Source organism: Mauremys reevesii, linkage group 5, assembly GCF_016161935.1.
Source record: "Mauremys reevesii isolate NIE-2019 linkage group 5, ASM1616193v1, whole genome shotgun sequence".
NCBI classification, from domain to species: Eukaryota; Metazoa; Chordata; order Testudines; family Geoemydidae; genus Mauremys; species Mauremys reevesii.
In genome coordinates, this window is record NC_052627.1 from 18595436 (window position 1) to 18622941 (window position 27506).

The window sequence follows — 27506 nt, forward strand, 5'->3', positions numbered from 1 at the left end:
ACAAAGCTCCCTGGCAGTGTCTCTTTTTGGTTAGAACAGCATGCCATCAATTGGTTTGCAAACTAATCAAGGGAACTCTTTAAACACAAGCAAGAGAGTCTTAAACACTGAATGATGATTGGTTATGACAATCTGTTTCTAAGCTCTAGCAGAGAAAGGATGCAAAGGAATCAAATGTAAATGGTTTTCGGTGTGAGCATGGTTTATTTCTTGTTTATTCTGGGATAAGCAACTTCCATTCTCCTTAGGATCTATATACTTCATTAGTGATGTTCAAATGGTTGATCTACTGTCAACTGGCTGGCTCATATTCCTTTTACCTTAACCTCTAACATCATCCTCTTATTGCAATGAAGGTTTGGTCAACACAATTGACAGTAGCAAAGCGTTGTCCGTTAAAGATTGCCCATAAAAGTGGAAAAAATTGCATTATCCTCTTTTCTCTTCTTATCATGCAGAAAGGTGACCTGAAAGTTTTTTGTTATTTTTAATAATTTTTACTCTGCTTTTTCCTGAAAGGCCATGAGTAGGATTCTGACATCACAGGTATCAAGAAAGGAAACCTGATTGAAAGGGGAAGTGATTCTTCTTTAATTCAGTTTTAAGCATTCTGAATTTGTGTTTTAAAACAAATGCCAAAATTAATATTTGGAAAAAGATTTTTATCAAAGACTGAACATCCATCCTCTTAATTAATGACCAAGAAGTCTCCAAATTCATTCCTCGAGGGCCTCCAATGAAATCTCAAAATATGGAAGACAAGACCTGATGTTCCTGATATTTTTAAAGATAAAAAAGAAAAATCAGACTCTTTATAGATTATAAAACATCAAAAAAGTCCCAAAAGAATTTCTGCCCTGTGCAAATTACCTTTAAAAAGGGGAGACAGGCCAATTTGTAATTCAAATAGATAAACAAAACCAACAAAAACTTTCTTGAAAAAGTTGAGTTAATTTACTAATGAAATAGTTTTGTGAACTACTGTATTAAGCCAGATTTCTGAATTTACTTAAACTGCGGTTTATGTTGTTGATGAATGAAGCCATAAGACCAATTTAGAGAGATTGTTGTATTGCTGTTGTATCAAATTGCAACATTTATAAAAAGTGCCAAGAAGTAAGATGTCAAAATGTAATGAAAGATAACAGGAAAATTCAACATAATATGTACTAGGAAAAATTTGGTAGGCATTGACATAATAGATTTAACAAGCTAGATACAAAACAGCCAGATTAGAGCTGGGTGGAAAACAGAGTATCCGTCTGGCAGGAAACCAAGTTTGAGATTTTGGTCCGAATCAGAATAAAATGTTGGAAGGGAATATCCCAATATGGCAACATACCAGTGCCACTGCTGCCTGTCTTTCCTGTCCACCAGCCTTGCTGCTGGTGGGAGGAAAACCCCCAGGCTGATGACAGGAAGGCACCCCAAGGATCCAGGCAGCCTGGTCTGGGGTTCCTGGCTGTCAAGTTCTCCAGGTGAGGCAGCTACCTGGAGAGTTGATGTGGAGCAGGAGAACCCTGGGAGCCTGGAAACTAGGGATGCAGAGGAGCTTGGGAACCAGGGCTCCCAGGCAAGCTGCAAAGGAGATGATGCTTCTGAGGAGCCAGGAGCCTGAGAACTGGGGCTGCCAAGGAGTCAGGCGGACAAAATGGCAGGAAACCAGGCAGGGTTCTGTCCCATCGGAAACCTGCCTGGTTTCCATCAGAATTTTCTCAAAATATACATATTCCCACAGAACAACTAATTGGCATTTTCCAATGGAAAAATGTTCTGTCAGAAAACTTATGACCCACTCTAACGTAGATGGTTCGCTGCTGGCAAGGACTTGAGTTCCCAGATTGTCTAAAAAGAATTGCCAATAATTTAAATAGCTTGGTGGTTAATTTGATACAAATTAAGAGTGATGAAATCAATGCAGGAACTGGTATATGTTGTTCTTTGCCTATGCCAGGGGAACTTTGTCAGAGACTAAGAACAGTCATTGCTAAAGATTTCTCTACATCTGCTATAAGGTTCCTCAAAAAAAAACAAAACCCCACATGATGACAGAACATAAAGACTTGCAAGATCACTTAATTATATCTTGGGCTGCAAATACTGCTTGGAAAACTTGGAGCTGAGAAAACAAAGGGTTGAGGGCAGAGTGTTTAAATGAGAGAAAAATGTACAGAAAGATGTCCATCCAAATTACAAAGGAGAGGGGAGGATCTACCAGTATAAAGAATCATTTCTACATCTGTTTTGCTAACTTTGTCTAGTTTACTTGAAGATGATTTTCTTCATGAAAACCAACAGGTTTCCTAAGTGAATCAGTCAAGTAATTTTGGTCAGAAGTACTAGAAAAATGAACAACATATCATATCACAGCATATCATACATTCCCGTGTCCTACTAGAATTAGAGAGAACAACAACTGAGAGGTACTTACCCCTCTTGTGGTCTATGCAAAGCATGTTCCAATCTGTAAGTGGAACAGCTTTCTGTAGTTACACTGGAAGTTAGTAACAGAAAGACAAGACCCTGGTTTGATAAGTATGACTGTAAGTTCCTGTGAAGAAGTCTTTCTCGGAATGTCATTGTCTGGTCTGTATTACGTCTGAATTTGTACCAGCCTATCACATTCTGGATAGGAAAAAAAAAGATTTATCTAATCAGTGTTACCATTCCCTAGCATTACACAACCACATAACAAAACACACATGTGAAAAAGTCAGAAGAGAAGTCAGCCCTGAACTGAACTGGAATTGGTTAAGATCGTAGACCCTGATTCAGCAAACATAAAAGTATAGGCTTGACTTTAAACACACAAGTAGTACCATCCCTATTCAGCAAATCACTTAAACATAAGTAGTTTCATTAGAACTACCCCTGCTTATACGTTCTACTGAATTGAGGCCTGACTGAAAACATTTCATACCCCTCACATGCTGAGAATATAAATCTATCAAAACTGGTTCGCTTTCAAAGCTTATGCCCAAACCATTAAGCTTGCTCCAAACTTGGCCATGTACCAGTACACCTCCTCATCAGACTGCAGTGTTATCCCATTTAAATATTCTGTTCTGAAGCAAGGATGTTTGATGAAAAATAAACTGCTGTATATACTCGATCATAAGCCAGTTCGTTTATCATAAACTGACCCTATAATTCAGGGGTCGGCAAACTTTGGCTCCCAAGCCATCAGGATAAGCTGCTGGCGGGCTGAGACGGTTTGTTTACCTGAGTGTCCGCAGGCACGGAGGTAAACAAAGTGTCCCAGCGCACCAGCTGCTTACCCTGATGGGCCAGGACAACAACTGGTGGGGAAATGGGGGGTGGAGGGGGGGGGGGAGAGAGAAGCTGGGGGTCAGGGGAGTAACCCCTGTGACCATCCCCCACATGACCCCACCCCTAGCCCGGGACCCCCACACTTTCCCCATCCCATCCCTTCCCACCTTAGCTTGGGCGGGCCGGGGGAGGATGTCTCTGGTCTGGCCGGAGCTGCTCCAGCAGGGTGGGCAGCGCGGCTGCAGGGTGCTCCGGAGGACATGGCCAGGCAGCGCGGCGGCAGCCTGCCAGCCCCGGAGCTGTAGCTGCTTCGGACCTGGGGGGAGAGCAGCGTGGCCAGAAGTGGCTCTGCTGCCTCACCTTGCCCACCTCTCCCTCTCTGTACCCATTCATAAGCCGACCCCCTTCTCTGATGCTTCCCTTTTTTACTAAAAAAATTTGGCTTATGAACGAGTATATAGTATTTGTATTTTAAGTCAGACAAGAGGATGCCAATCTGATTCAGTAAATGAAAGGGCAAACTCTCTTCCAATGCATATACTAAAATTCCAATAAACTGAAATCCAACTATATGTGTTTCAAGTGAACTGTTGGAAATGAAAAACATTTCTCTGATCCAAATACAGAAGAGGCCATATGATCTCACTACAATGTTTAAATGGTTCACTTGGGAGATGAGGAAAAAAATCCAACAGCAGCACAGAAGAGGGAATAAGTATTCCCCAACCCTAAATTTAAAAAACAAAAACAAACAAACAAACAAAAAAAAGGATTGCTTTGTAAGGACCAAATTTCAGTACAGTTTGGACTTCTGTCACAGGCTGAAAAGGCAACAAAAGGGAATAAACACCTAAAGTGAGATTATGGAATGAAACAGATAACTAAACTGTGAATCAATATAGCAATTACAGAGAGTCAGCACAATGCCCTGCATAAAACCCCAGAGTATGGATTATTTTTAAAAATAAAATACCTTTTTGCAACCTGATAATATTTTCTTCAGTTCAGGCTCATTCAGTTCACCCGCAGAGTTATAAAAGCTAAAAGAGATCATTAGAAGGATCAGAGAATAAAAGGTTACAGTTCCAAAGTAAATACTTCTTAAAATAATCTAGCAGCCACCTCATTTAAACCTGATCAAATGTTATTAAAACAAAGTCTTGTGGGAAACACCTTCCCAGTACATCCTGATTTTCTTGTTTACACTTAACAATAATCCAAAAAATTAGGCCTCTCTTAAAGTGATATTGAAATAATGGGATCCGTTATTCACATTCCAATACAGATACAGGCCCCGATTTAGCAAAGCATTTAAGAACAGTGTGACCAAAAGCACCCCATATTCACCCCCCACACCAGTGTAATAATTTTTGTGCAAAAATATGCCTTACTGAGCTATTATTTAAAAACGAACACCACACTGATAATCAATATTCTTGTGTAATGTTTATATGAAATGTGTATTAACAATTATGAACATAAGCTGAAATTATGACTATAATGTGTTTACCAGACAAATCTAGGAATTGGGTAAACTAGTTTCTCAAAGACAAAGGACAAGCTGATGCCTCTAGCCAGGTGTCATCAAAGTTAATTGGCAATCACCTGTCAAGTGGCAAAGAATGGAGGCAGGAACAGATGGATCTGCGTGTTAGCAAACAGCAGCATGGAATCTCTTTCACAATGAGACCCCATAGCTCCATCCTTACAGCTGGAATTAACTTTATCTAGGGGTAACCCTCAGGGAAATGCATTTCAAAGGGTAAGTGGACTATAAAAGTGAGAGGCAAAAACACAGCAAGGGTTCTCTCTCTTTCCCTCTTTCACCTAAGAAGACAAAGGAACCAGTCCTTTGACTCTGGGGGAGTTCCTGACCTGAGAATTTGGTCAGCAATGTTGCTGGGAACACATGGTGAGGATTTTACCTTGAACCAAGGCTAGCTGGTTAAGTTTTAGCTACTATAAAGTGTTTTATCTTTATTTCTCTTGTGACCATTTCTGACTTTACTTATAATTGTACTCACTTAAGATCTCTCTCTTAGTAGTTAAATAAACTTGTTTTATTTTTAAATCAATACTAACCCAGTGTTGTGTTTAAACTGAACTGTTCTGGTAACTCCAGTTAAAATAAAACTGTTGCATATTGACTCCTTGCAGTGGCAATGGACCTCTAATATCTTAACTGCCCAGGAGAGGGCTGGATAGTGCAGAACACATGTTTTGGGGGAAATTTGGGACTGGGAGTGTGTTGAGGTCACAGGTCACCATAAAAGTAGTAAGCACAGTTGGTGGAAGCCAGAGTGTCACTTGAGTGTTGCTGGCAGGCTGCTGGAGTCAGAGCTATAGCTATACACAGACACTCAGGGTATGACCTGCATGCCATTAGGCTGTTTGTAAGCATCCCAGGTTGGGAGCTACAACAGCAAAGCATTGTGAGGCACCCAGGGTTACAGGGTAGGTGGTGACACAACCTCTCACTGGTCTGGACTGCACCTGGAATGTGACACACAGGTTTAAATATTTTAATGGAATAAGGATGGATTTATTACATGCTTAAGGGCTTTCCTGAACCAGGGCCACATAAAGTCGGTAATGGTGTGGTGTGGCATGGCTTGAAGGTTTTAGCAACATGAGTTTGGACCGGCTGTATTGAGTGATGTGGGCTCGTCTACATTTTTCTACAGCATCCATCGTGGTATACGAATCCCAAATGAATGCCAATAAAACCTTTATACTACATTGCGATGTATTCTGTATTGGCCACATCATTTTTATTATAAAACATTTTAAGGTTTTGAGAATTATAAAAATTGTTTATTGGGACAATTTCATATCCCTTTGCCTGTGAACCTTGCTACTGCAAGTTCAACTGTACATGCCGTGGAGAAACAAGAAAAATGACTATTTTTAAAACCTCTAAAAATGACCTAAAATACGTTTTTATATACATCACATTTAATGCCAGTTATCTAAGAATCTTCTACAACTAGAAGCAAGTGAAGTGTAGCTCATTGATAAGTTGACATTCTCCCCTTTCCTATGGTATAAAGCTTTAATGCTTTCACTTCTATCCCTGATGGGTCATAAGATATCCAACCTTAAAACTGTTACTACCTCGAGCCAGTGTAATTCTGGGGGGAAATTCTACACCTATGGGAAGAAGTTTGTTTTTTAAATGAAGCTATTTTTAATGGTAGAATGAGTCTCAGGAAGATTACGAAGTGCACACAGTGCAGACCATGGTTCTACAGTTCATAACATGGGTGGTATACATTATATGTATTTATACATGCACACAGATATATGCACACAGTATACAGCTAATAAAAAGTACTTAAAACTAATACAATATTATATCAAATGGATACACAGGGATTTCATATCTGTGTCATTCGGAGAAGCTGATATGTCATTCACCACTAGCTACGTTATTCCTTGACCCAAGAAATAATGTACAAACCAGTCATTTAATTTTGTACATGTTTAGTTAATGATACTAACCTGAAAAGTTGATAGCATGGAATATGTTTTTGTATATCTGAAAGAAAAACAACATATTACTCTGGCTCCACGTACTCAGCACTCTCATTCTTCTGCCGACTATATTCATAGCCATACCCTCCTGAGAAGTAAAAATTTTATCAAGGGACCTTTAAAACTTAAAAACAAACACTAAACTCTAATATCTACTGACACTGGGTCAGGAAATACAATAATAAGTCTTTTTAAAAATAATCCTATGGTTTTTCAAGACTAAAGGGAAACCATCTACATGTTTAGGTGTATTTTTCAATAAACTATTTTTTCCCCCCTTGTACTCTGCCCAGCAAGAATCGTGGCCATTTTTTTCCCCATTTTGTTCGCTTCATTTTTTGAGAACAAGAGTAAAGATAAAAAATACACTTAATCAAACTGCCTTGTATTTTTCAGTTAAGGCCCAGATCTATCAGGGCATAAGAATATGTACCGAATACCAATTAATTGTAATGGTCTTTCTTGTTTTGCACTCAGCATCAGAATTATTCTTACAGTTAAACTTTTATGCAAGTTTCAGAGTAGCAGCCGTGTTAGTCTGTAGTATGTAAAAAAAGGAAAAAACTGTGCACCTAAGAGACTAACAACAAAATTGTTGTATGAGCTTTAGTGCTTGAGCTAAAGCTCTTCTATGCATTCCGAGAAGAAGAGCTTAAAGCTCATGCAACAAATAAAAATAGTTAGTTAAGGTGCCTCTTCTATTTTTATGCAAGAATATAGTTGTTTCATAAATGAAAAGTTATTGTTTGTATTACTGTAGTGCTCACAATAATCTAGATGTTTTCCAAATATATAATTCAATACAGTGTCTCTCCTGATTTTCAACATCCTGCATGGAATTGATCCTGGTTATGTAAGAGAGAGTCTCTCTCTGACTACAGCCTCACACAAGAGCTGTGTTCCAGTGAAGCACTAGAGCTGTTGGCCACTGGGGTAGGTTCATTACTATAGGATGCAGAACTTTGCCCAGGAGCTGGCTCAAGAATATGGAACTCACTACTAGAAGAAATAAGGACAACTAACCTCTTAACATTCAGAGCTAAATGCAAAACCCTCTTCTTTGCCCAAATTCTCCCACAGTAATACTCATTGCAGAGGGGAGTATTAAGTCTTACAATAGCACTCACTTTTATAACATTATGTTCAAGTGATGTTTTTCACAGTCAGCTTCTATTATGTTCAATTTTTCTTCTCAAAGATTCATATAAAATATAAGACTTCCCAGCACGTAATACCTCTACAGAAATTTGTTTTTAAATAAACTTCAAGTTGGAAATATCTGAAAGCCCGCTTGGTAATAAAACCTGAAGAAGAGCTCTGTGTAAGCTCGAAAGCTTGTCTCTCTCACCAAAAGAAGTTGCTCCAATAAAAGATATTACCTCACCCACCTGGTCTCTCTGATAATAAAACAGTCTTTGACACGTAAGCACTTTTCATCTTCAAGGCACTTAAATATTAATGAATTAATTCTCATAGCACCCTCTGAGAAAAGCAAATAGCATGCCTATTACAGATTGGAAAAAAGGACCCAAAGTCAACCTGGTCTAAATGAGCTGAACTTCACAGAATTCAAAGTCATGCCAGATTTCACCAGGACTGAATTTGGTCCAAAAGAGGTTAGGTGACTTACTCAAGGCAACAGAAGGAGTCAGAGGCAGAATCTGTTTTTAACGTGACTTCTTGGGATAGAAGATATATTCAAGAAAATATAAACTCATACTTTTGTTTCCATTTATCTACAACTATTAGATAAAATATTTTGTTACATTAATATTTTCGTCAAAATTTCAAAAAGTTAAAAAAGATGAAATATGAAAGATTATCTTATAAAATGATAAATACCACATTTAAATACAGCATTGTGACAAGATTCAGTGGTCTTTGTTGCCAGTCTGGGGCTCAGATTCAGTAAGGTACTTAAGCATATGCACTGTCCCAATGAAATCAAGCCTAGACTCACCGATTGTATAAACAACTTCAACATCGTCCATCTGAGAGTCAGTAATGCTGTTCTTGGCTTCACCTTTCACTTCTCCAAGGAGGAAGCCTTCCTTTGTAGGGGGAGCAAACAGAGGAAAAACATATTAGAAATAATTACAGCTATTGATTAATCGCAGTTAACAAACACAATTAACTAAAAAAAATTCATCACGATTAAAAAAATTAATAGTGATTAATCGCAGTTTAATTGCACTGTTAAACAACAGAATACCAATTGAAATTTATTAAATATTTTGGATGTTTTTCTACATGTTCATATATATTGTATTCTGTGCTGTAATTGAAATCAGTGTATATTATTTTTATTACAAATACTTGCACTGTAAAAATGATAAACAAAAGAATTAGTATTTTTCAATTCACCTCATACAAGTACTGTAGTGCAATTTCTTTGTCGTGAAAGTGCAACTTACAAATGTAGATTTTTTTTTTGTTACATAACTGCACAAAAACAAAACAATGTAAAACTTCAAAGCCTATAAGTCCACTCAGTCCTACTTCTTGTTCAGCCAATTGCTAAGACAAACAAGTTTGTTTACATTTACAGGAGGTAATGCTGCCATCTTCTTATTTACAATGTCACCAGAAAGCGAGAACAGGAATTTGCATGGCACTTTTGTAGCTGGCATTGTAATTCAGCCACCATTCCAGAGGATATGCTTCCATTCTGATAACGCTCGTTAAAAAAGCAATGCGTTAATTAAATTTGTGACTGAACTCCTTGGGGGAGAATTGTACATCCCCTGCTCTGTTTTACCCACATTCTGTCATCTATTTTATGTTATAGCAGTCTTGGATAATGACCCAGCACACATTGTTCATTTTAAGAACATTTTCACTGCAGATTCACAAAACGCAAAGAAGGTACCAATGTGAGATTTCTAAAGATAGCCACAGCACTGGATCCAAGGTTTAAGAATCTGAAGTGCCTTCCAAAATCTGAGAGGGATGAGGTGTGGAACATGGTTTCAGAAGTCTTAAAAGAGCAACACTCTGCTGCGGAAATTACAGAACCCAAACCACCAAAAAAGAAAATCAACCTTCTGCTGGTGGCATCTGACTCAGATAATGAAAATGAACTTGCATCGGTCCGCATTGCTGTGGATTGTTAATGAGCAGAACCCGTCATCAGCATGGACGCATGTCCTCTGGAATGGTGTTTGAAGCATTAAGGGACATATGAATCTTTAGCGCATCTGGCACATAAATATCTTGCGACATCTGCTACAACAGTGCCATGAGGACGCCTTTTCTCACTTTCAGGTAACATTGTAAACAAGAAGTGGGCAGCATCTTCCTTTTTAAATAGCTGGAATGGGATGCGGACTTAGTTTTAATGACCACCTGTTAGACTTGGACCTAAAACGTTTGGCCAGCTCTTAACTATTCCATAACATACTATGCAGAGTAGAAAATGCTACTTCTACACCATTCAACACAGTGTAGCTGAGTTACAGTTCTGAAAGACAAACTTCCTGACATTAGTGTACTTAAATTCTAAACACTAATGTTGCAATAAAGGAGGTTTTAATACAAAAGATTCTTTGTTTCTAAAAAAAAGTTAAAAACTAGATCAAACATATATTGCCAAGATAAAAGGGTGTGTGGATCTTGATATCTATGACTCTAGTTTAAAATGTAGTGAAAATCATAAATTGCATCAGGTCTGTAAGCAATTTTCCAACTTCATTTCCAAACTAATGCCCTGATCTGAAACTAGATCTGCATGGCCAGATCCTTGCATTTGAGCAGAGCCTCACTGAGATCAATGGAGCTCCATATGGGGAGAGGGGTCTGCCAGCATGAAGGAGCTTGCAGGATCAAGGACCAAACTTTTTGTTAAACAAGGCAAAATACACTTATCTTCACTTAGGACCAAGATAATCCAAACTCTGATATTAAAAAAAAAAAAATCAAGTTTATCCAAACACTAAAATAAGAGCCCAGAAAATTTCCTACGACCTGGGCAGAAAAGCATTTAGTCATTTCCCCCAGAAATAAAATACATTTCAGCACAAATGTGTACGTTTTCGGGGGAAATGTTGCACTTCTGGAAATAACTTAAACTCTGATCCTGCAATCACATCCATGTACTTAGATCGTCAGCCTTCTGCATGGGCACAAGAGTCTGCCTATACTGATCAATTTACAGGATGGGAGCCTACCTCTCTTTTATCATTATAACCACATCACTGCTACTACTACCTACGTAACCAGGGGCTGCTTTCAAATTGTGGTGACATCTGAAGTGAGGGAGATTTTAAAAAAGGAGGGATGTTGTAAATACCTCATTGAAACACGGGGAGCAAAACCCTTCCCCTTCACAAAGCGAAGTGATTTACTGTATTTTAAACTGTGCCTTGAAATCAATCCCCCAAGGATTTCTGCCCCCCTCGCACCCTCCTGCCCCTGGAGGGCCAGCAGGGGGAGGCAGTAGGTCTGGACACACTTTACACAGTTATTTACATGCATAGGGAGGGGGCTGTGGCTGTGAAACTAGCCAGCAAGAGAGGGGCTGGAGTAAGCCAGGGAGCATGTAGTGAAAGTGAAACCAGGGGAAGTCACTGACACCCAGCGGCGGCTCCCCCGCCCAGAGGAAACTCGGGGGCAGCGTGGGGGTGTGTGTGAAAACCCGTTTCTTAATCTCAAACAATCTCCTCCCCACCCCCCCGAGGCAGACCCCCCACCCCACCCCACCCCACCCCTGCCCCCCAGACCCCGCCTCCCCTCTCCTCCGGGCCCCAGGCGCTCCCCACAGGGCGAAACCTTTAGCCCCCCGGGGCCACCCCGCCAGCCCCATGTGCCATTGTCCCGCCGGGGCCGCGGCCGGGCCGGGGCGGCGCTGGCGGCTCACAGTGTCCGAGTCGGTGTTGAGGTGCTGGAAGGCGAGGGCGCCAAAGACGAAGCCGGAGAGCAGGGCCGAGGTGCTCTCCCCCTCCATGCTCCCCACGGCGGCGACTGCCGCCTGGGCCTGAGTGGCCGCGGGCTGGAGCAACAATGGCAGCGCTGGGCCGCCGCGTGAGAGACCCCTAGTGCCCAGAGGGGAAATGGCACCCGCGGGCTGGCGGCGCGGGGGGAGGCCGGGAGTACACACACGGAGAGAGCGCTCTGCGGGGGGGCACACGTACACACAGAGCGCTCTGCGGGGGGCACACGTACACACAGAGCGCTCTGCGGGGGGCACACGTACACACACACACGGAGAGAGCGCTCTGCGGGGGGCACACGTACACACACACGGAGAGAGCGCTCTGCGGGGGGCACACGTACACACACACACACCGCTCTGCTGGGGGCACACGTACACACACACACGGAGAGAGCGCTCTGCGGGGGGCACACGTACACACACACGGAGAGAGCGCTCTGCGGGGGGCACACGTACACACACACACACCGCTCTGCTGGGGGAACACGTACACACACGGAGAGAGCGCTCTGCGGGGGGCACACGTACACACACACACCGCTCTGCTGGGGGCACACGTACACACACACACACACCGCTCTGCTGGGGGCACACGTACACACACACACACAGCGCTCTGCTGGGGGCACACGTACACACACACACATGGAGAAAGCGCTCTGCTTGGGGCACACGTACACACACACAGAGCGCTCTGCTGGGGGCACACGTACACACACACAGCACTCTGCTGGGGGCACACGTACACACACACGGAGAGAGCGCTCTGCGGGGGGCACACGTACACACACACACAGAGAGAGCGCTCTGCGGGGGGCACACGTACACACACACATGGAGAAAGCGCTCTGCTTGGGGCACACGAACACACACACAGATAGCTCTTCTGGGGGCACACGTACACACACAAAGAAATCTGCTGGCGGCACACTTACACACACACACACACACAGAGACACACACACACACACACAGCACTCTGCTGGGGGCACACGTACACACACACGGAGAGAGTGCTCTGCTGGGGGCACACGTATACACACACATGGAGAGAGCGCTCTGCTGGGGGCACACACCCACACCGTGTTCTGCTGGGGGCACATGTACACACCCACACCGAGTTCTGCTGTGGGCACACGTACACACATACACCGCTCTGCTGGGGGCACACGCACACACACACACAGAGCGCTCTGCCGGGGGCACGCACACACACACACACACACACAGACAGAACGCTCTGCTAGGGGCACACGTACACACAGAGTGCTCTGCTGGGGGCACAAATACACACACACAGAGCGCTCCGCTGGGGGCACACGTATGCACACACATGGAGAGAGTGCTCTGCTGGGGGCACACACACACACAGCGCTCTGCTGCGGGCACACGTACACACACACAGCGCTCTGCTGGGGCACATGTACACACACACACAGAGCATTCTGCCCGGGGCACACATAAACACCCACACCGTGTTCTGCTGGGGGCACATGTAGACACACACACACACACAGCGCGCTCTGCTGGGGGCACACGTACACACACAGAGTGCTCTGCCGGGGGCACACGTACACACACACAGATACAGAGTGCTCTGCCGGGGGCACACATACACACCCATACCCACACCGTGTTCTGCTGGGGGCACACGTACACACACAGAGTGCTCTGCTGGGGGCACACGTACACACACAGAGCGCTCTGCCGGGGGCACACGTACACACACAGGCACAGCTCTTGGGCATCCCCACACACACAGCCAGTGGAGTTGGAACAATGTGTATAGTGTGGATGCTGAGAACCATTGAATCAAACTGTAATCACTCGCTGTATATAATGGAAACCACTTCAAGCACCCACAGCACTCCTAGTTCTAGCACTTCTGCACGCAGTCCCCTGCTGGGGGCACCCCTCCACACCCAAACACACAAGCCCTCTGCTGGGGGCACCCCCCCCAAACACACACAGAAACCTCTACCGGGGGCACACCCCCACATATCCAAACACCATGCCCCCAGTTCTCTGCTGGGGGCACTCCCACATACTGCCCTCTGGGGGCACACACACACACACAACCCCCCTGTGTGTGTGTGTGGGGGGTGCTTGCGCATGCATGCACACACATACTACTGGGGAAGTGGGGTGGGGACACACACACACCTCACACATATACCGTAAGTACTGTAGGGAATGCTAAACTGTATTATACCATTCAGCTTCTAGTTAGCACAGTGTAACATACCTGAGCCCTGGTCTACACTGGGGGAGGAGGGGAGATCGATCTAAGTTACGCAACTTCAGCTACGTTATTCACGTAGCTGAAGTTGACGTACTTAGATCGACTTACCGTGGTGTTTTCACTGTGGTGAGTCGACTGCTGCCGCTCCCCCGTCTACTCTGCCTGCGCCTCTCGCAGCCAGAGTACAGGAGTCACGGGAGAGTGCTCGGGGGTCAATTTAGCGTGTCTAGACTAGACACGATAAATCAATCCCTGCTGGATCGATCGCTGACCGCCGCCTGGCGGGTAGTGTAGACATACCCTTATTTAATTTTAAGCTAACCTCAGCCATACCTGGCAATACATTAAAAGGATCTTATAGTTAACACATCTCTGGTGTATCTCTCTGGGAAGGAAACTCTAGCAGGTCCATGTATGGTTCTGAAGCCTGACCTGAAACCTACCATGTATAATGTATACATGAAACATTCCCCTCTCTAGTGGGGGAAGAGGACGTGGAAACACACACCCATACCTCCTACAGTTGAGGGAAAAAATGAGGGGGTACATATATTCTTCTGCTTGGGAAAGGGGGACACACACACACATGCCCCCTGCTGGTCATGAAAGGTGGTTACACCTCTTTCTTGGGAACTCCCTCTTCTCTGCCCCCAAGAGGAAACATACAGTCTTCTGCTGTGCACAAACACACTCATTTGCAGGAGAAAAAACACACCATCTAGTGGAGACAAGGGAGAAATAAAATTTGCTTCAATAATGCATTGTCATAAGGTATGGGAGTGTTGTCAAGTGTGAAGGAGGGACGGATGGCTCTGGTATTGGTCAGAGGTAAATACAATCTTCCCAGGATAAGAGATCACCAGGCTTTGGGGGGGGGGTGGAGCAGGCAGGGTGTACCCCCTGTCCATTTGTCATTGGTATCCGTTCCTTATTCTGTGATAGATTGCTAGTGTGCTCTTTTTGCCACTTCTTTCTTTTCTCACAGGTTTATGCCTAAAGTTTCCTTGTTTCTTTTGGATGAAAGCTTTTATTATTACTGATAATTTGATGAAAAACCCTTCTCACAATCACAAATATTTTGAACACTAGAGTAGAAAATGTTTTTCTACTTCTATCTTTACTGTTACATTAATTTCAGTTATTCTTCTCTGAGTTTGCATTGGACATGTGTCTTTCAATGTATGGCCAGAGTCTACATTTACTAGGAAGAGTCATGCATGCAACATTTCTGGGGAAAGGGAGAAAAAGATATACACCTCACTTTAAGGCCCTTTTACATTGCTTCAGCAGTGTAAGTGGACCTTAGTGTAAATAAGAATCAGGCCCCAAATATAAGATTTAATTTGGCCCTTATTTACACCTAGGTAATCCTACTGAAGACTATGGGTGGCACCAGGACCGGCTCCAAGTTTTTTGCCGCCCCAAGCAAAAAAAATTTCCCGTGCCCCCCCCCCAGCCCCGCCCCAATTCTGCCCCTTCCCTGCCCCATTCCAACCCCTTCCCCAAATCACCGGCCCCACCGCCTCCCCCGGCGCACTGCATTTCCCCTCCTATCTCTCCCTCCTTCCCAGGCAAGCCTGGGAGGGAGGGGGGAGAAGCGGAGCAGTGGCATGCTCGGGGGAGTAGGCGGAGGTGAGCTGGGGGGGAAATCGATTCCTCTGCCTCCCCCCCCAGGGTTACTTCCTGCATCCCTCCCAGCGCCCCACACTGCCACAGCTCACCTCTGCTCCGCCTGCTCCCCTTAGGTCTTGACTACTGTAAACTTGCCCAGCTTGAGTCCATTCAAAATGCTACTGCCAAAATATTCTTCCTTGTTCTTTGATTTCAAGATGCCCCCCTTTTCTTTCAGTCCCTCCATTGACTCCCCTTCCACCTCACACCAGATATAAGTTTCTTGTCCTCACTTTAAAGGCACTTCACTCCACAGTATTTGTTATATCTATTAGCTCACTGCATTGTTCACTGCAAGCTTCCCTATGCCAGAGTTCCCAAACTTTACTGCCTATTAGTCAATGCCTCCTACAAACACCTCTGTACTTTTTCCTGTCCTGCTCTTCATGCATGGCAGAGATTCCTTGAAGAAGAAAAAAAGATAAAGCTTATGCTGAGTCCTCTTCCAATCTAGCCCTCTTCAAATTCTACCTTTAAACTCACCTCTGCTCTGATGCCTACAGAACATTGCCAGCTGATAACGCATAGGGAGGTGGCCAGCTCCATGATACTTATATGAGCAGTCTTGCATGCAGATTATCCATGACAGTTCACTCACCTTCTCTCTCCCCCATACCTGTCTGTTTGTTTATTTTATCCACCTTTTATATCTTGTCACTAACCTAGACTGTAAACTCAGGGATTGTCTTTCTACTGTATGTTTAAATGGTATCTAGCACAATGCAGGCCTGATTCCTGATTGGGGCCTATGAGGAACTGTAATATAAAGAATAAGTTACTTTCAAAAATTATGTTAAAAGAACATTATATTTACAAAATCCAGCACTCTGAAGTTAGGATATTCCAGAATTAAGCTTTTTTACGTATTCTCAATTCAGTCCCTTTACAGTGCTTGTGAATGTAATTGCTGTAGACTCCATTAAGTAGTGGGATTTTATACAGCAGGCAAGTGTTATCAGCTGTTTCTGGCACAAGATGTAATGCAGACAGAGCTGCCCTTTGTTTGGCTGATTATCCCCCATATATATATTTAACAGGAACATTTTTAGGTTGTTTCATTTCAATATATATTAGATCAGTGGCTCTCAAACTTTTTTTTACTGGTGACCCCTTTCACATAGCAAGTCTCTGAGTGCGACCCCCCATATAAATTAAAAACTTTTTTATATATTTAACACCATTACAAATGTTGGATGCACAGCGGGGTTTGGGGTGGAGGCTGACAGCTCATGACCCCCCATGTAATAACCTTGCAATCCCCTGAGGGGTCCCAACCCCCAGTTTGAGAACCCCTGTAATTAGATGGATTTCTGATTGGAATTTTCAAAACAGCTTATGTGTCAGATAGTACTGACCATCCATCTTCTTACTCTAAATTTCAAAATACAGTTAAACAATGTCTGATGCAACTATTATTTTTTTAAAATCTGGCCAACATTTTCTGCATTCATGAGCTGAGCATATGGAAGTTTGGTCAATATTCTTAAACCAGAACACCTAAAATTAGGCTCCTAATTCTGTGTTTATTTGATTAAAAATAAATGACTTTATTTTCTGAGGTCCTGAACACCAACAGCTCCCACTGAAGTCAAGTGAAGTGAAAATCAGGCCATGTTTATTTAAGTATCTGAATATAGGTTTAGATGCCTAACTTTAGGCACCCACGTTTGAAAACCTTAGACTTTAAAGAAGTTTCACTGTGTGTGGAGAGGTAGGATTGCCTCCTCGCCATCCCAAATCACAAGCATAATGCTGTGTAGCTCCTGAATTGTCTCTAATGCAGGGAAAGTGAGGAAGAAGGTAGCAGCTTCAGACCAATCCCTGACATGCACTTACTTGAGGTTTAGATTATGTCTACACAACAGCTGGGAGGGTGCCTCCCACCAGAGTTAGACAGACAGGAGCTAGTTCTGTTCCAGCTAGTGCACTAAAAATACCAATGTGGCATAGGTGGTCCCCCTGATTTATTATTCTATTTAATGATGGCTCTTCAATTAGTGTACACTCCTTTGTGAGTGAGGCTCATTGTGATCAATTGTTGTCAATAACAGCATTTACAGCCAATCAATGGTGCTCGATATAAAGGTCATGGTATTGCCTGGTTTCTAATCTTACATTATGTTGGATCCTGTACAACTCTTTTAATATGATAATTGCTTCACTAATGGGTAGTCATTATTGTGTGTGATAATGGATTATTGACATCAGTGGGTAATCCCCGTTATGTATTTGTTTGGGTCTAAGGAAGATACGAGTTGAAACATTAGCTCTATTAGCTGGTATTATAAAAAGCATAGTATATTGAGTTATATCTGTAAAACTTTATTTATTATTATTTACTTAAACTGTAAGCTCTTTTAGTAAATGTAATTGCTGTAGACTCCATTAAGTAGTGGGATTTTATACAGCAGGCAAGTGTTATCAGCTGTTTCTGGCACAAGATGCCAGATATTTTTGTTCTGTTTGTAGAGCACTTGACATAGTGGGGTCCTAGGATATGGCTGGGTCTCCTATCCGTGGCCACAATACAAATAACTAATAATAATAATTACTATTAATTACTCCATATATTATATATTATTTCTATTATTTAATAAAGAGATACTTAACACATAATAACTGCTTATAATATACTATATTTATTGTACATAATATATACAAATTAGCCATATGATCTAAATATCTCTTTACTAAATAATATTATACATCGGTACATATATGCATATGTACAATATTTAGTAAAGAAATATTTAGATCATATGGCTATATATGTGTGTGTGTGTGTGTGCCTAAGTGTATCTATATTTATACACACACAGATCTTTCTTCCCTTTTTTTTGGATGTGTCTTAGCCTCTTCCTTTGTAATTTGTTGGTTTTACAGCCATACCAGCAAACAGCAGCTTAAGGCTATGCTTACCAGTCACCCCACATTTATCAGTGATACAGATGAGAGTGCATTTGGCATATTTTAATTTTTATTGTACTGTACTATAGATATTAAACTAGTATCTGTTGTTTTAAATTATTATATAACCAAAAGGTGGCAGCACTGTGTTCCTGTTCTACTTACACCAGGCCTGCACAACTCATAAAGCGGCGAGGGCCACATTCCTCCAAAGAAAACAGCTGAGGGCTGAAACCTCCCGGCCCCGCGGAAACACCCGCCCCAGGGCTGCCCAGCCGTGTGGAAACAAACCCTCCTTCCTCAGCGCCGCCCCACCAAAACAGCTGTGGGCCAAAAAGGAAGGTTGGGGGTGGGGAGGTGATACTTTATTTTAAATCAACCAGGGGCTCCCAGCTAAAGAGGTGGCTGGGAGCCCTCAGGGTCAAATTAAAGGGCCCAGGGCTCCGGCGGCTGGGGGAACCCAGCAGGGCCGGCTCTAGGTTTTTTACTGCCCTAAGCAAAAAAAAATTTGGCTGCCCCCCCTTCCCAGCCCTGGGCTCCCCCCTGTACCCTCCTGCTGCCCCAGTCCTGGGCTCTTCCCCCACCCACACACCCTGCCGCCCCAGCACTGGGCTTCCCCCTTTCCTCCCCACCAGTGCCCTCCCTCCACCCTGCTGCTGCCCCAGCCCTGGGCTCTCCCCCACCAGTGCCCCCCCACCTCCTGCCACCCCAGCCCTGGGTCACTGGTAACTCGCTCCCAGGGCGGGTCATTCAGCAGGAATTTTGGATGTGCACAAAACACAGACGGGATTGGTTCCCATATGGTTACAGAGCTGCAGTAAGGTGGAACAATTTTCAGCTTGCATGATTGGAGGATATCTGGATGCAATTATAAGACTGTCCTCCATAAAGGAGGAAAAGTTGAGGTGCCTTTATTATTCTTTTGTTCCACTCTTCTTTCTATGGGAAATTTGCTAATGCAAAATCACTGTCTTCCTTTCAAACAAACAAAAAGGCAATGGCTGTTGAAAATAGCAATTCCAGTCCTAATAAGCATTTCTTGCTCAATTTTATCCTACTTTTTCTACAGCAAGTTATACAGTGGATCAGTATATTTGATTTGGGAGAAATGAAGTAAAAGCTGCCCAAACCGAGCTTGAGCACTCCTGAATTTTGAGGTGTTCAAATCTGGAAGGCAGGTGCTGGTGGGAGGGGAGGGGGCTGTGGGCTCCACAGGGGAGCATAACAGCAACTGTCTGGAGCTGCACGGAGCCAGACACGCTGGTCTGAATGGCACGGTAAGGGGGTTGGAGTTGGGGTAGGGGCTGCGAGCAGCCCAGAGCCCTCTGATTCCCGGCCGCGGCTGGGATTTAAAGGGCTCTGGGCTCCCCGCGGCTGCGGGCAGCCCAGAGCCCTCTGATTCCCGGCCGCGGCTGGGATTTAAAGGGCTCTGGGCTCCCCGCGGCTGCCGGCAGCGCAGAGCCCTTTGAATCCCGGCCCCGGCTGAGATTTAAAGGGCTCTGGGCTCCCTGCCCCTGCAGGCAGCCCAGAGCCCTTTGATTCCCTGCCGTGGCAGGGATTCAAAGGGCTCTGGGCTGCCCGCAGAGCGCCGTGTGCGGGGGATTTAGAATCCCCCCACGGGCCGCACAGTGAGGCTCCGCGGGCCGCATGTTGTGCAGGCCTGACTTACACAATTAATAAGAGAGACACTTGTAACCTTATTAATATCCATATGAGAAGCTTTTAATTTTTCTAAGTAAAAGCCATGAGAAAGTGACTCCATTTATTGAACAGCAGTATGTTTTCCTTTTCCTGTAGGATATGTAGTGGAAACAGAAATGTGCATTGTTAAGTAATGAATTATGTCACATAAAAGGCTGTATTAATTACTGGGATCAAGAAATCATAGGAGCATATTTTCTTCTACAGTTCTGTGTGCAGTAGAGAGCCAAAATGGTCAGATCCCAAGTGGGTGGGTTGGGTATATAAAGAAAGGCACTATCTCTGCTGCATGCACCCTCTCCCAGCCCCTGCAGCAGTTTTTCTATGAGAGCTCTGCAGGCCAGGTCATCCCTTTGCAGCATTTGAAGACATGGAACCTGGCATCCATATTCAATGTGTTCTCTATCAAAATCCACTCATGCAGCTTAGATGCTTACAGAACGGTGCAGCTGTGCAGAGAATCAGCTGGTGTTAGCCATCTGCTTCAGGAGTCATGCTGCTAAAGGAAGGGAGCACAGCAGGGTGGTGCTCAGGCACAGGTCTTCTCTGGGTCTAATCAATCCCCCACTGGAGAAATATTGGAGAGTCAAGACTCATGGAGTTTCCTCCCCTCCATACACAAAAAACTACACAGGGCAGAGAATATGGACCTTAGATAGATTGACTCCAGTGGCACGATTCAAGTGCTTAAGTTAAATATGTGCTTAAGGGCTCTGTTGGATCAGGACCAGAGTACTTAGCATCTTGTAGGATCAAGCCCTAAGGCCTATGTGCCCCATCCAGGGATGCCATATTAGCACTGTTCTATTGAGAAATGCTTAGATATAGTTCTTGGCAAGAAAGATCTTAAAATGTTTTATTTTGACTGATGAATGGCTCCCCTTGCTGCCAACCAAATAACAAAATAATGCTACAGATATCAGGACAGATTTTCAAAAAAGCCTAAGGTTAGGTACTTAAATAGGAACTGCTGCTGTCTGAACTCTCTTGAAAACCTGCCCTTTGGGTTTCATTTACTTTTCTATTGCCACTAAGTGAAGGATCTTCATCATTTAGCTAACAGTAAGGTCTCGATTCTGTCCTCTGATACGCAACACACAGTACCTTTTATCATGGGGAACTGGCAGCAGTGCTTGAAAATTAACTCTTACAGTTAATTACAGTTGAGGGGGAGGTTTAGGTTGGATATTAGGAAAAACTTTTTCACTAGTAGGGTGGTGAAGAACTGGAATGGGTTACCTAGGGAGGTGGTGGAATCTCCTTCCTTAGAGGTTTTTAAGGTCAGGCTTGACAAAGCCCTGGCTGGGATGATTTAGTTGGGTTTGGTCCTGCTTTGAGCAGGGGGTTGGACTAGATGACCTCCTGAGGTCCCTTTCAACCCTGAGATTCTATGATTCTATGATGCAAACTATCCAGATGCAAGCCACAGTGTGGGTCAGAGGGTGGGTCCAATCCTTACACGCAGTGTGATTCATCCAACCCGGGATAGGAACCGAGGGCAAGTCTACACTACTGCGCCACATCGGCACAGCTGTGCCAACGGAAGAGTGCTCTCCATTGACTTAATTACTCCACCTCCACAAGAGGTGGAAGCTATGTCAGCGGGAGATCATCTCCCGTTGACATAGTGCGGTGTGGACAGGGGGGTGTCTTTTTCATGAAGTTAATCAGGAATAGTTAATCCACTTTAAATTTGCACCCTCCCTTATTCCTGATTAGTTTTGAAGCATAGACAAGTCGTGTGTGAAGCATAGACAAGTGGTGTGTGTGTGTGAGAGAGAGAGAGAAAGAGATAGAGAGGGAGGGCGGAAGATTACTGTAAAGTGAAAGTGTTACTACAGAAAGTGTCAAATAACACTTTTAAAAAATAAAATGTTTCTTTTACTCTTTTAATACATTTTAAAAAAATGTTACCCCATATTTTTCAGGGGGACAAGTAAATAATTAGATCAGGTGGGTGTTTTCCTACAATTCTGAAACAAACAAAAAAATGTGCAAATATTGAAACATTTTGTTTTTTTTCTCGTTAAATTTTTCATTTTGAAATATTTTTGTCCATTAATGTTTGTGAGATACTCAGATATTTGTGGTGATAAGGGCCACATACATACCTTACGGATAGATCAGAGAAGCAACATGGTTCTCTGTATAGGACACTGGACTGGGAACCAAGACACCTGGGTCCTATTCCTGTCTCTGCCATTATGTGATCTTGGGCAAGCCATTTTATCTCTCTGCCCCTCACACCCTTTATCTGTTGAGTAGGGTGACCAGATGTCCCGATTTTATAGGGACAGTCCTGATATTTGGGTCTTTTTCTTATATAGGCTCCTATTACCCCCCACCCCATCCCGATTTTTCACACTTGCGGTCTGGTCACCCTACTGTTGAGACAGTAAATTTTTGGAGGTAGGGAATGACTCACTATGTGTTTGTACAGTGCCTAGTACAATAGGGCCCTGATCTTGGTTGGGCCCTGACGACAGTATTGTAATACAAAGAATAAATAATAGTAGATAAAAAGGAATTTTAAAACTAAGGCTAACATTAATCCTCATGAATTTTAATATTGTTTAGAGGTTAAAGATGGCAGAGCAGTAGAATGTAAAATTCCAGGTACAGCTCAAAGATACAAAGTGAAGCTGAAAACAGATGACTCTCTCTATAAAGCGTATCAGTTTTTACAATGAATTATAGTCAATGCAATAGCAGAGGAAAAGTATGGCCTACATGTAATCAAAAGATGAATGAATGGAGAATTCCACTGAGTGGTTTACTGGCCACTTGCCATTCTTGAATGGCAGCAGATAAAAAAAAAGTACTGTGATAAGTATAATATATCAGACCATATTTATTTGCAATAAAAAGGTGATATTGACATGAAATTAAACTGCTTGATATTCTGGACCTGTGTGGCCCAACTGACTGGAGACAAATGAAATGCTACTTTTTATTAGATCTGACCTACTAGAAACCAATAACATATAAAAAACTTATCATAAAATAAAAGAGTGGGGCTGTTGCATGAAATCTTTTTTCTGAGTCAGTTCAAGAAGATTTCCTTAACTCTGGCAATAAAGATTGCAATTTCTCCCTGTTCCCCCATGCAGCATCTCTAGAATTATTCTGATACTTTAAAAAGCTACAGCCAAAATAATTTATATAGATTTATTAAAACCAAAATATGAGAGGTGAAGTCAATGGGAGTTTTACGTACTCAGTATCTTAGTATTTGGCCCGATAGCACTGTCACAACAATACATTGCATGTCTTATGTTACTTGGTATTGAGATAATGAATTAAAGAGCATTTTTACACACAAAACAGTCTCTTAAACGTGTTTTGAACTCTCTATTGTGAATTTATAAACAAAATAGATGCTAACTAGTCTACTTTTGTGACTGAGTCAGCATACATTCATAAATTTAAGCCTTACAAAATCCATCTAAGATGGGTAAGTGTTGTTATCCCCAGTTCACATGTGGAGAAATTGAGGCAGAGAAACATTCTTGGGTTTTACTCAAGATCATACAACAAATCAATGACAGAGCTAGGAATAGTAGGCAGGAGTCCTCTCCCCAGTTGTTTTGCTTTAACTACTGAACTACAGCAGAAGCAGCTCTGTGGGCAGCAGAAGGGGACAGTGTCAGGGATCTTGTTGCCCAAGGGCACAGAGCATGTGAGATAGTTTGGCAGCTGGGAAGGGAACATATGCACTAGGGATCTCTTGCTTATGCCTGGTAAATCTTGCCCTCCCCAAGTCCCAGCAGCATAGAGATACATTTCCTTCTTGTTAAGGGGTTTTTATTGTCCTCTTCCTTTGTGCTTTGAGCAGCAAATTCAGCCAACAAGAGGAATGTACTTGCATGACTCATCTTCAAGGGGAAGGTAGAACAATCAATACATTTTGTCCTCTTTAATGTCCCACAATATGGTCTGTCTGGTGTCGATGGGCCTTCCTTGTTGGCCAGGTATGACACCTTCTGTTGGAGATCAGCACTTCACACTAGTTAATGTCTTTCTCCTATCTGGTGATTTACACAGTCACAAGAGGCTCACAATACAATCACTCAAATATTATCTTACAATATCGGATACAGATTAATGCATACAGCAACTCACAAGCATTCTGTAAAGTCTAACATTACATATTCTTCTAATCCTAACAGCTATTGTAACAATACTGACACACAGGGGATCCAGACTGATTCCAGCTATGTATTTGCCAGTGTTCAGTTGATACATGGGGTCCTTGGCATGAGGTGGCACCTGGGCTGCTAGTGTCACAAGTTTTATGGAGAATTCCAGCTCTGTTTAATTTAGGAGCCAGAACTTCAGCGTGTGAAAATTAGCATAGCCTGATTAACTTCAATGGAGCTATGTAGATTTACTCAAGCCGAGGATCTAGCCATTAGGTTTCAGAATAGAAAGTCCTGCTTGTTTGCAAAATAGGTTTGCTGATTCGAGCTATGCTTAGCCTAAATGACAATTAACCCACAACAGTGTGACATAAATGTGCCTTATTCCCTCACAGATTACAGTGGGGACAAATAAAGCATAATGGTGGGACTAGTTTGAAAATGACTTATCACCACATGTTCAGGTTTATAACAGCTGGGGTTTTTTTAAGACAAAGGCCATAGTGCAAGGAAAGCAGTTTCTTTATAAGTCAGCATTTTTTTGGTAGTTAACAGCCAGTTATTCTTTGATCAGAATGCAAGGTATTCACTAAGAGTGAACTTTAGCCTAATTTATTGTAGGGCTTTGCCAGCAGCTCTGTAATTATTAGGACACTCTTCAATGACTAGGTATATTTTTCCCTGCTGTACCTGAAGAAAAAGAAGATTCCAAGAGAAATTCAAAAGCAGAATTGATTTCTCTCTGCTTCAATACTGCTGATCTGCTCATTTAAAAGAAATATCAAGGAGTGTGTGGGGGTGAGGGGCAGGGAGACACCTCCAGGTACTAAAATAGCAGCTTGTGTTTGCATTTTCACCACCTTACTTATAGTGTACCTATCCTGTTAAATGTATACAGAGTGGCTGGTCATGCTTGAGGATGTGATGTCCAGGTGAAAAAAAAAAAGTCTATGGCCACCTAAAAATGTCATGGCTGTCATCATGGTTTCATTGACTGGGACTACATTGACAGTGCGGACAGAACCAGTACTTCTTGTATTCTGAAAAAACAAAGGTGTATGGCACTTGAGCTAAAGGAGAATCTCTGTTAGCTGCTGGCAGTATAGGGGCTATGACTTGCACTTGAGCAGTTCTGATTCCATCATGTCAAGGGCAGTGGTACACATATTAGCCAGGTCATTACAATAGAAAAGGAACATATTATTTCTGTTTGATGCATTATCACAACTAATTGTTGTTTTCTGCTGAATTTTAAAAAAAATCTATAGATCATCAGATTTTTTCTTCTATCTCAAAGATATTAGTAGACTTCAGCCCCTAGACTTCGGCTCAGACATAGATTCACTGTGTGTCCTTGAGCATGTCACTTAATAATGTCTCTGGGTCTCAGTTTCCTCAGCTGTAAATTGGAAATAATGCTACCTTACTTACCTTCATAATGTGCTTTGATATGTACAAATGAAAAGCTCTCTGTATAGACACTAGGTGTTTATGATTAATTCAAGTGACACCATCATAGGACCTAATCACATCAGCCAAGCCCTCAGGGGCTCGTTCACCTGCACATCTACCAACGTGATATATGCCATCATGTGCCAGCAATGCCCCTCTGCCATGTACATTGGCCAAACCAGACAGTTTCTATGCAAAAGAATAAATCAACACAAATCTAACATCAGGAATCATAACATTCAAAAACCAGTGGGAGAACACTTCAACCTCTCTAACCACTCAGTGGCAGACTTGAAGGTGGCAATTTTGCAACAAAAAAACTTCAAAAACAGACTCCAAAGAGAGACTGCTGAACTCAAATTAATATGCAAATTAGATACAATTAACTTAGGTTTAAACAGAGACTAGGAATGGTTGGGTCATTACACTAATTGAATCTATTTCCCTATGTTAAGTTCTCCTCACATCTTCTATGGGTCATCTCAATTATCACTTCAAAAGTTTTTTTTCTCTTGCTGATGATAGCTCATCTCAATTGATTAGACTCTTCCTGTTGGTATGCATACTTCCACCTTTTCATGTTCTCTGTATGTATAAATATCTCCTGTATGTGTGTTCCATTCTATGCATTGAAGAAGTGAGCTGTAGCTCAGGAAAGCTTATGCTGAAATAAATTTGTTAGTCTCTAAGGTGCCACAAGTACTCTCATTCATTATGGCTAATCATTATTTTTATTATTATTCCAATAGCTGCAGTTATCTTTAATATATTCCTTTCCTCTGTTCTCTCTCCTGCTGCATTTCTCTTTTCTTCAAGGGAGAACGCTATTGCAAAGAAAAGTCAGGCCGGGTGGGGGTTGGAGTAATACAAAGTTTATGGTAAAACTGTCTCTCTGCTAAGTGAATTATGGTATACAAACGTTGGTAGCTTTTCCTGCCTCTTGATTGCAGCAGGAAATATATATGTGCCAGCCCTCTACTGGCATGTTTTTCCTTTGTGCTCTTTGCTTAAGAAACCCCGCATCGGGTAAGAATTGTGTGGCTATTGTACTACTCTGGGTAATGACAATTAAAAATTATTAGCAGGGTTTAAACTGTGTTTACTTAAAAGTTGGGTGAATTGCCTAGCTAAAGTAAAATGTATTAAGGAAATACCTTTGCTTCTATCTTTAACAATGGCAAAGTAGCCTAAAGGCTTGTTCTTAAAAGCAAAAAATAAACATAGTTACTGTTCAAGCTAAAGGTTGAATTGTTGGCAGTTATTTTTCAAGCGGGAGAAGCCACTTCTAGCAGGGAATGTACAACTCATGTTCTAAATTAGAAACCTGGTCTTATTTTGCTGGTCTTAGCAAACTGTAGCTCTGTTGTGGCTGTTTAAACTTTTCTTGCCTGCTGAGAGAAGGGATCCCAGAGGAACCATTTTAACTGAGAAGTAACCCTATGCTGTCCGCAGTGATAAAATAGGAGATAAGGGAAAGCCCCTTTTAAAAAAACGCTTGCGGTTGATAAAATTGTATATCGTTTAATGGCTTCCTTTGTTGGTTTTTATGGGCTGAGGGGAAGGAGGAAAAAAACATGCAAAGAAGAGACTATAATTAAAACGGGTAGACACGGGTAGGTCTAGTACCTGAGACTACTTTTAAAGTGCTGGGGATTTCTTT

General features: G+C 42.7%; 2 protein-coding genes across 4 annotated transcripts in view; one reads left to right on the plus strand and one right to left on the minus strand.

The window, feature by feature from the left end:
- The window catches only part of ABRAXAS1 (abraxas 1, BRCA1 A complex subunit), a 27313-nt gene extending 11046 nt beyond the window's left edge, over positions 1 to 16267 (minus strand). The window contains exons 1-5 of one of the 3 annotated variants that reach the window (XM_039540769.1): positions 16131 to 16267; positions 8765 to 8855; positions 6772 to 6808; positions 4244 to 4310; positions 2432 to 2625 (exon numbers count right to left, since the gene is read on the minus strand). In XM_039540769.1, the coding sequence (XP_039396703.1) occupies positions 2432 to 2625; positions 4244 to 4310; positions 6772 to 6808; positions 8765 to 8855; positions 16131 to 16193 (452 nt within the window). In that variant the 5' untranslated portion in view covers positions 16194 to 16267. Of the gene's footprint in view, positions 1 to 2431; positions 2626 to 4243; positions 4311 to 6771; positions 6809 to 8764; positions 8856 to 11659; positions 11878 to 16130 lie in introns of those variants that run through there. The other 2 variants (XM_039540768.1, XM_039540766.1) reach the window with 2 other exon arrangements.
- Positions 16268 to 26732: 10465 nt separating this feature from the next.
- GPAT3 (glycerol-3-phosphate acyltransferase 3) overlaps positions 26733 to 27506 on the plus strand; it is a 28682-nt gene continuing 27908 nt past the window's right edge. The window contains exon 1 of the mRNA XM_039542284.1: positions 26733 to 26872. The gene's annotated coding sequence lies outside the window, so the exon portion shown is untranslated. The remainder of the gene's footprint in view (positions 26873 to 27506) is intronic.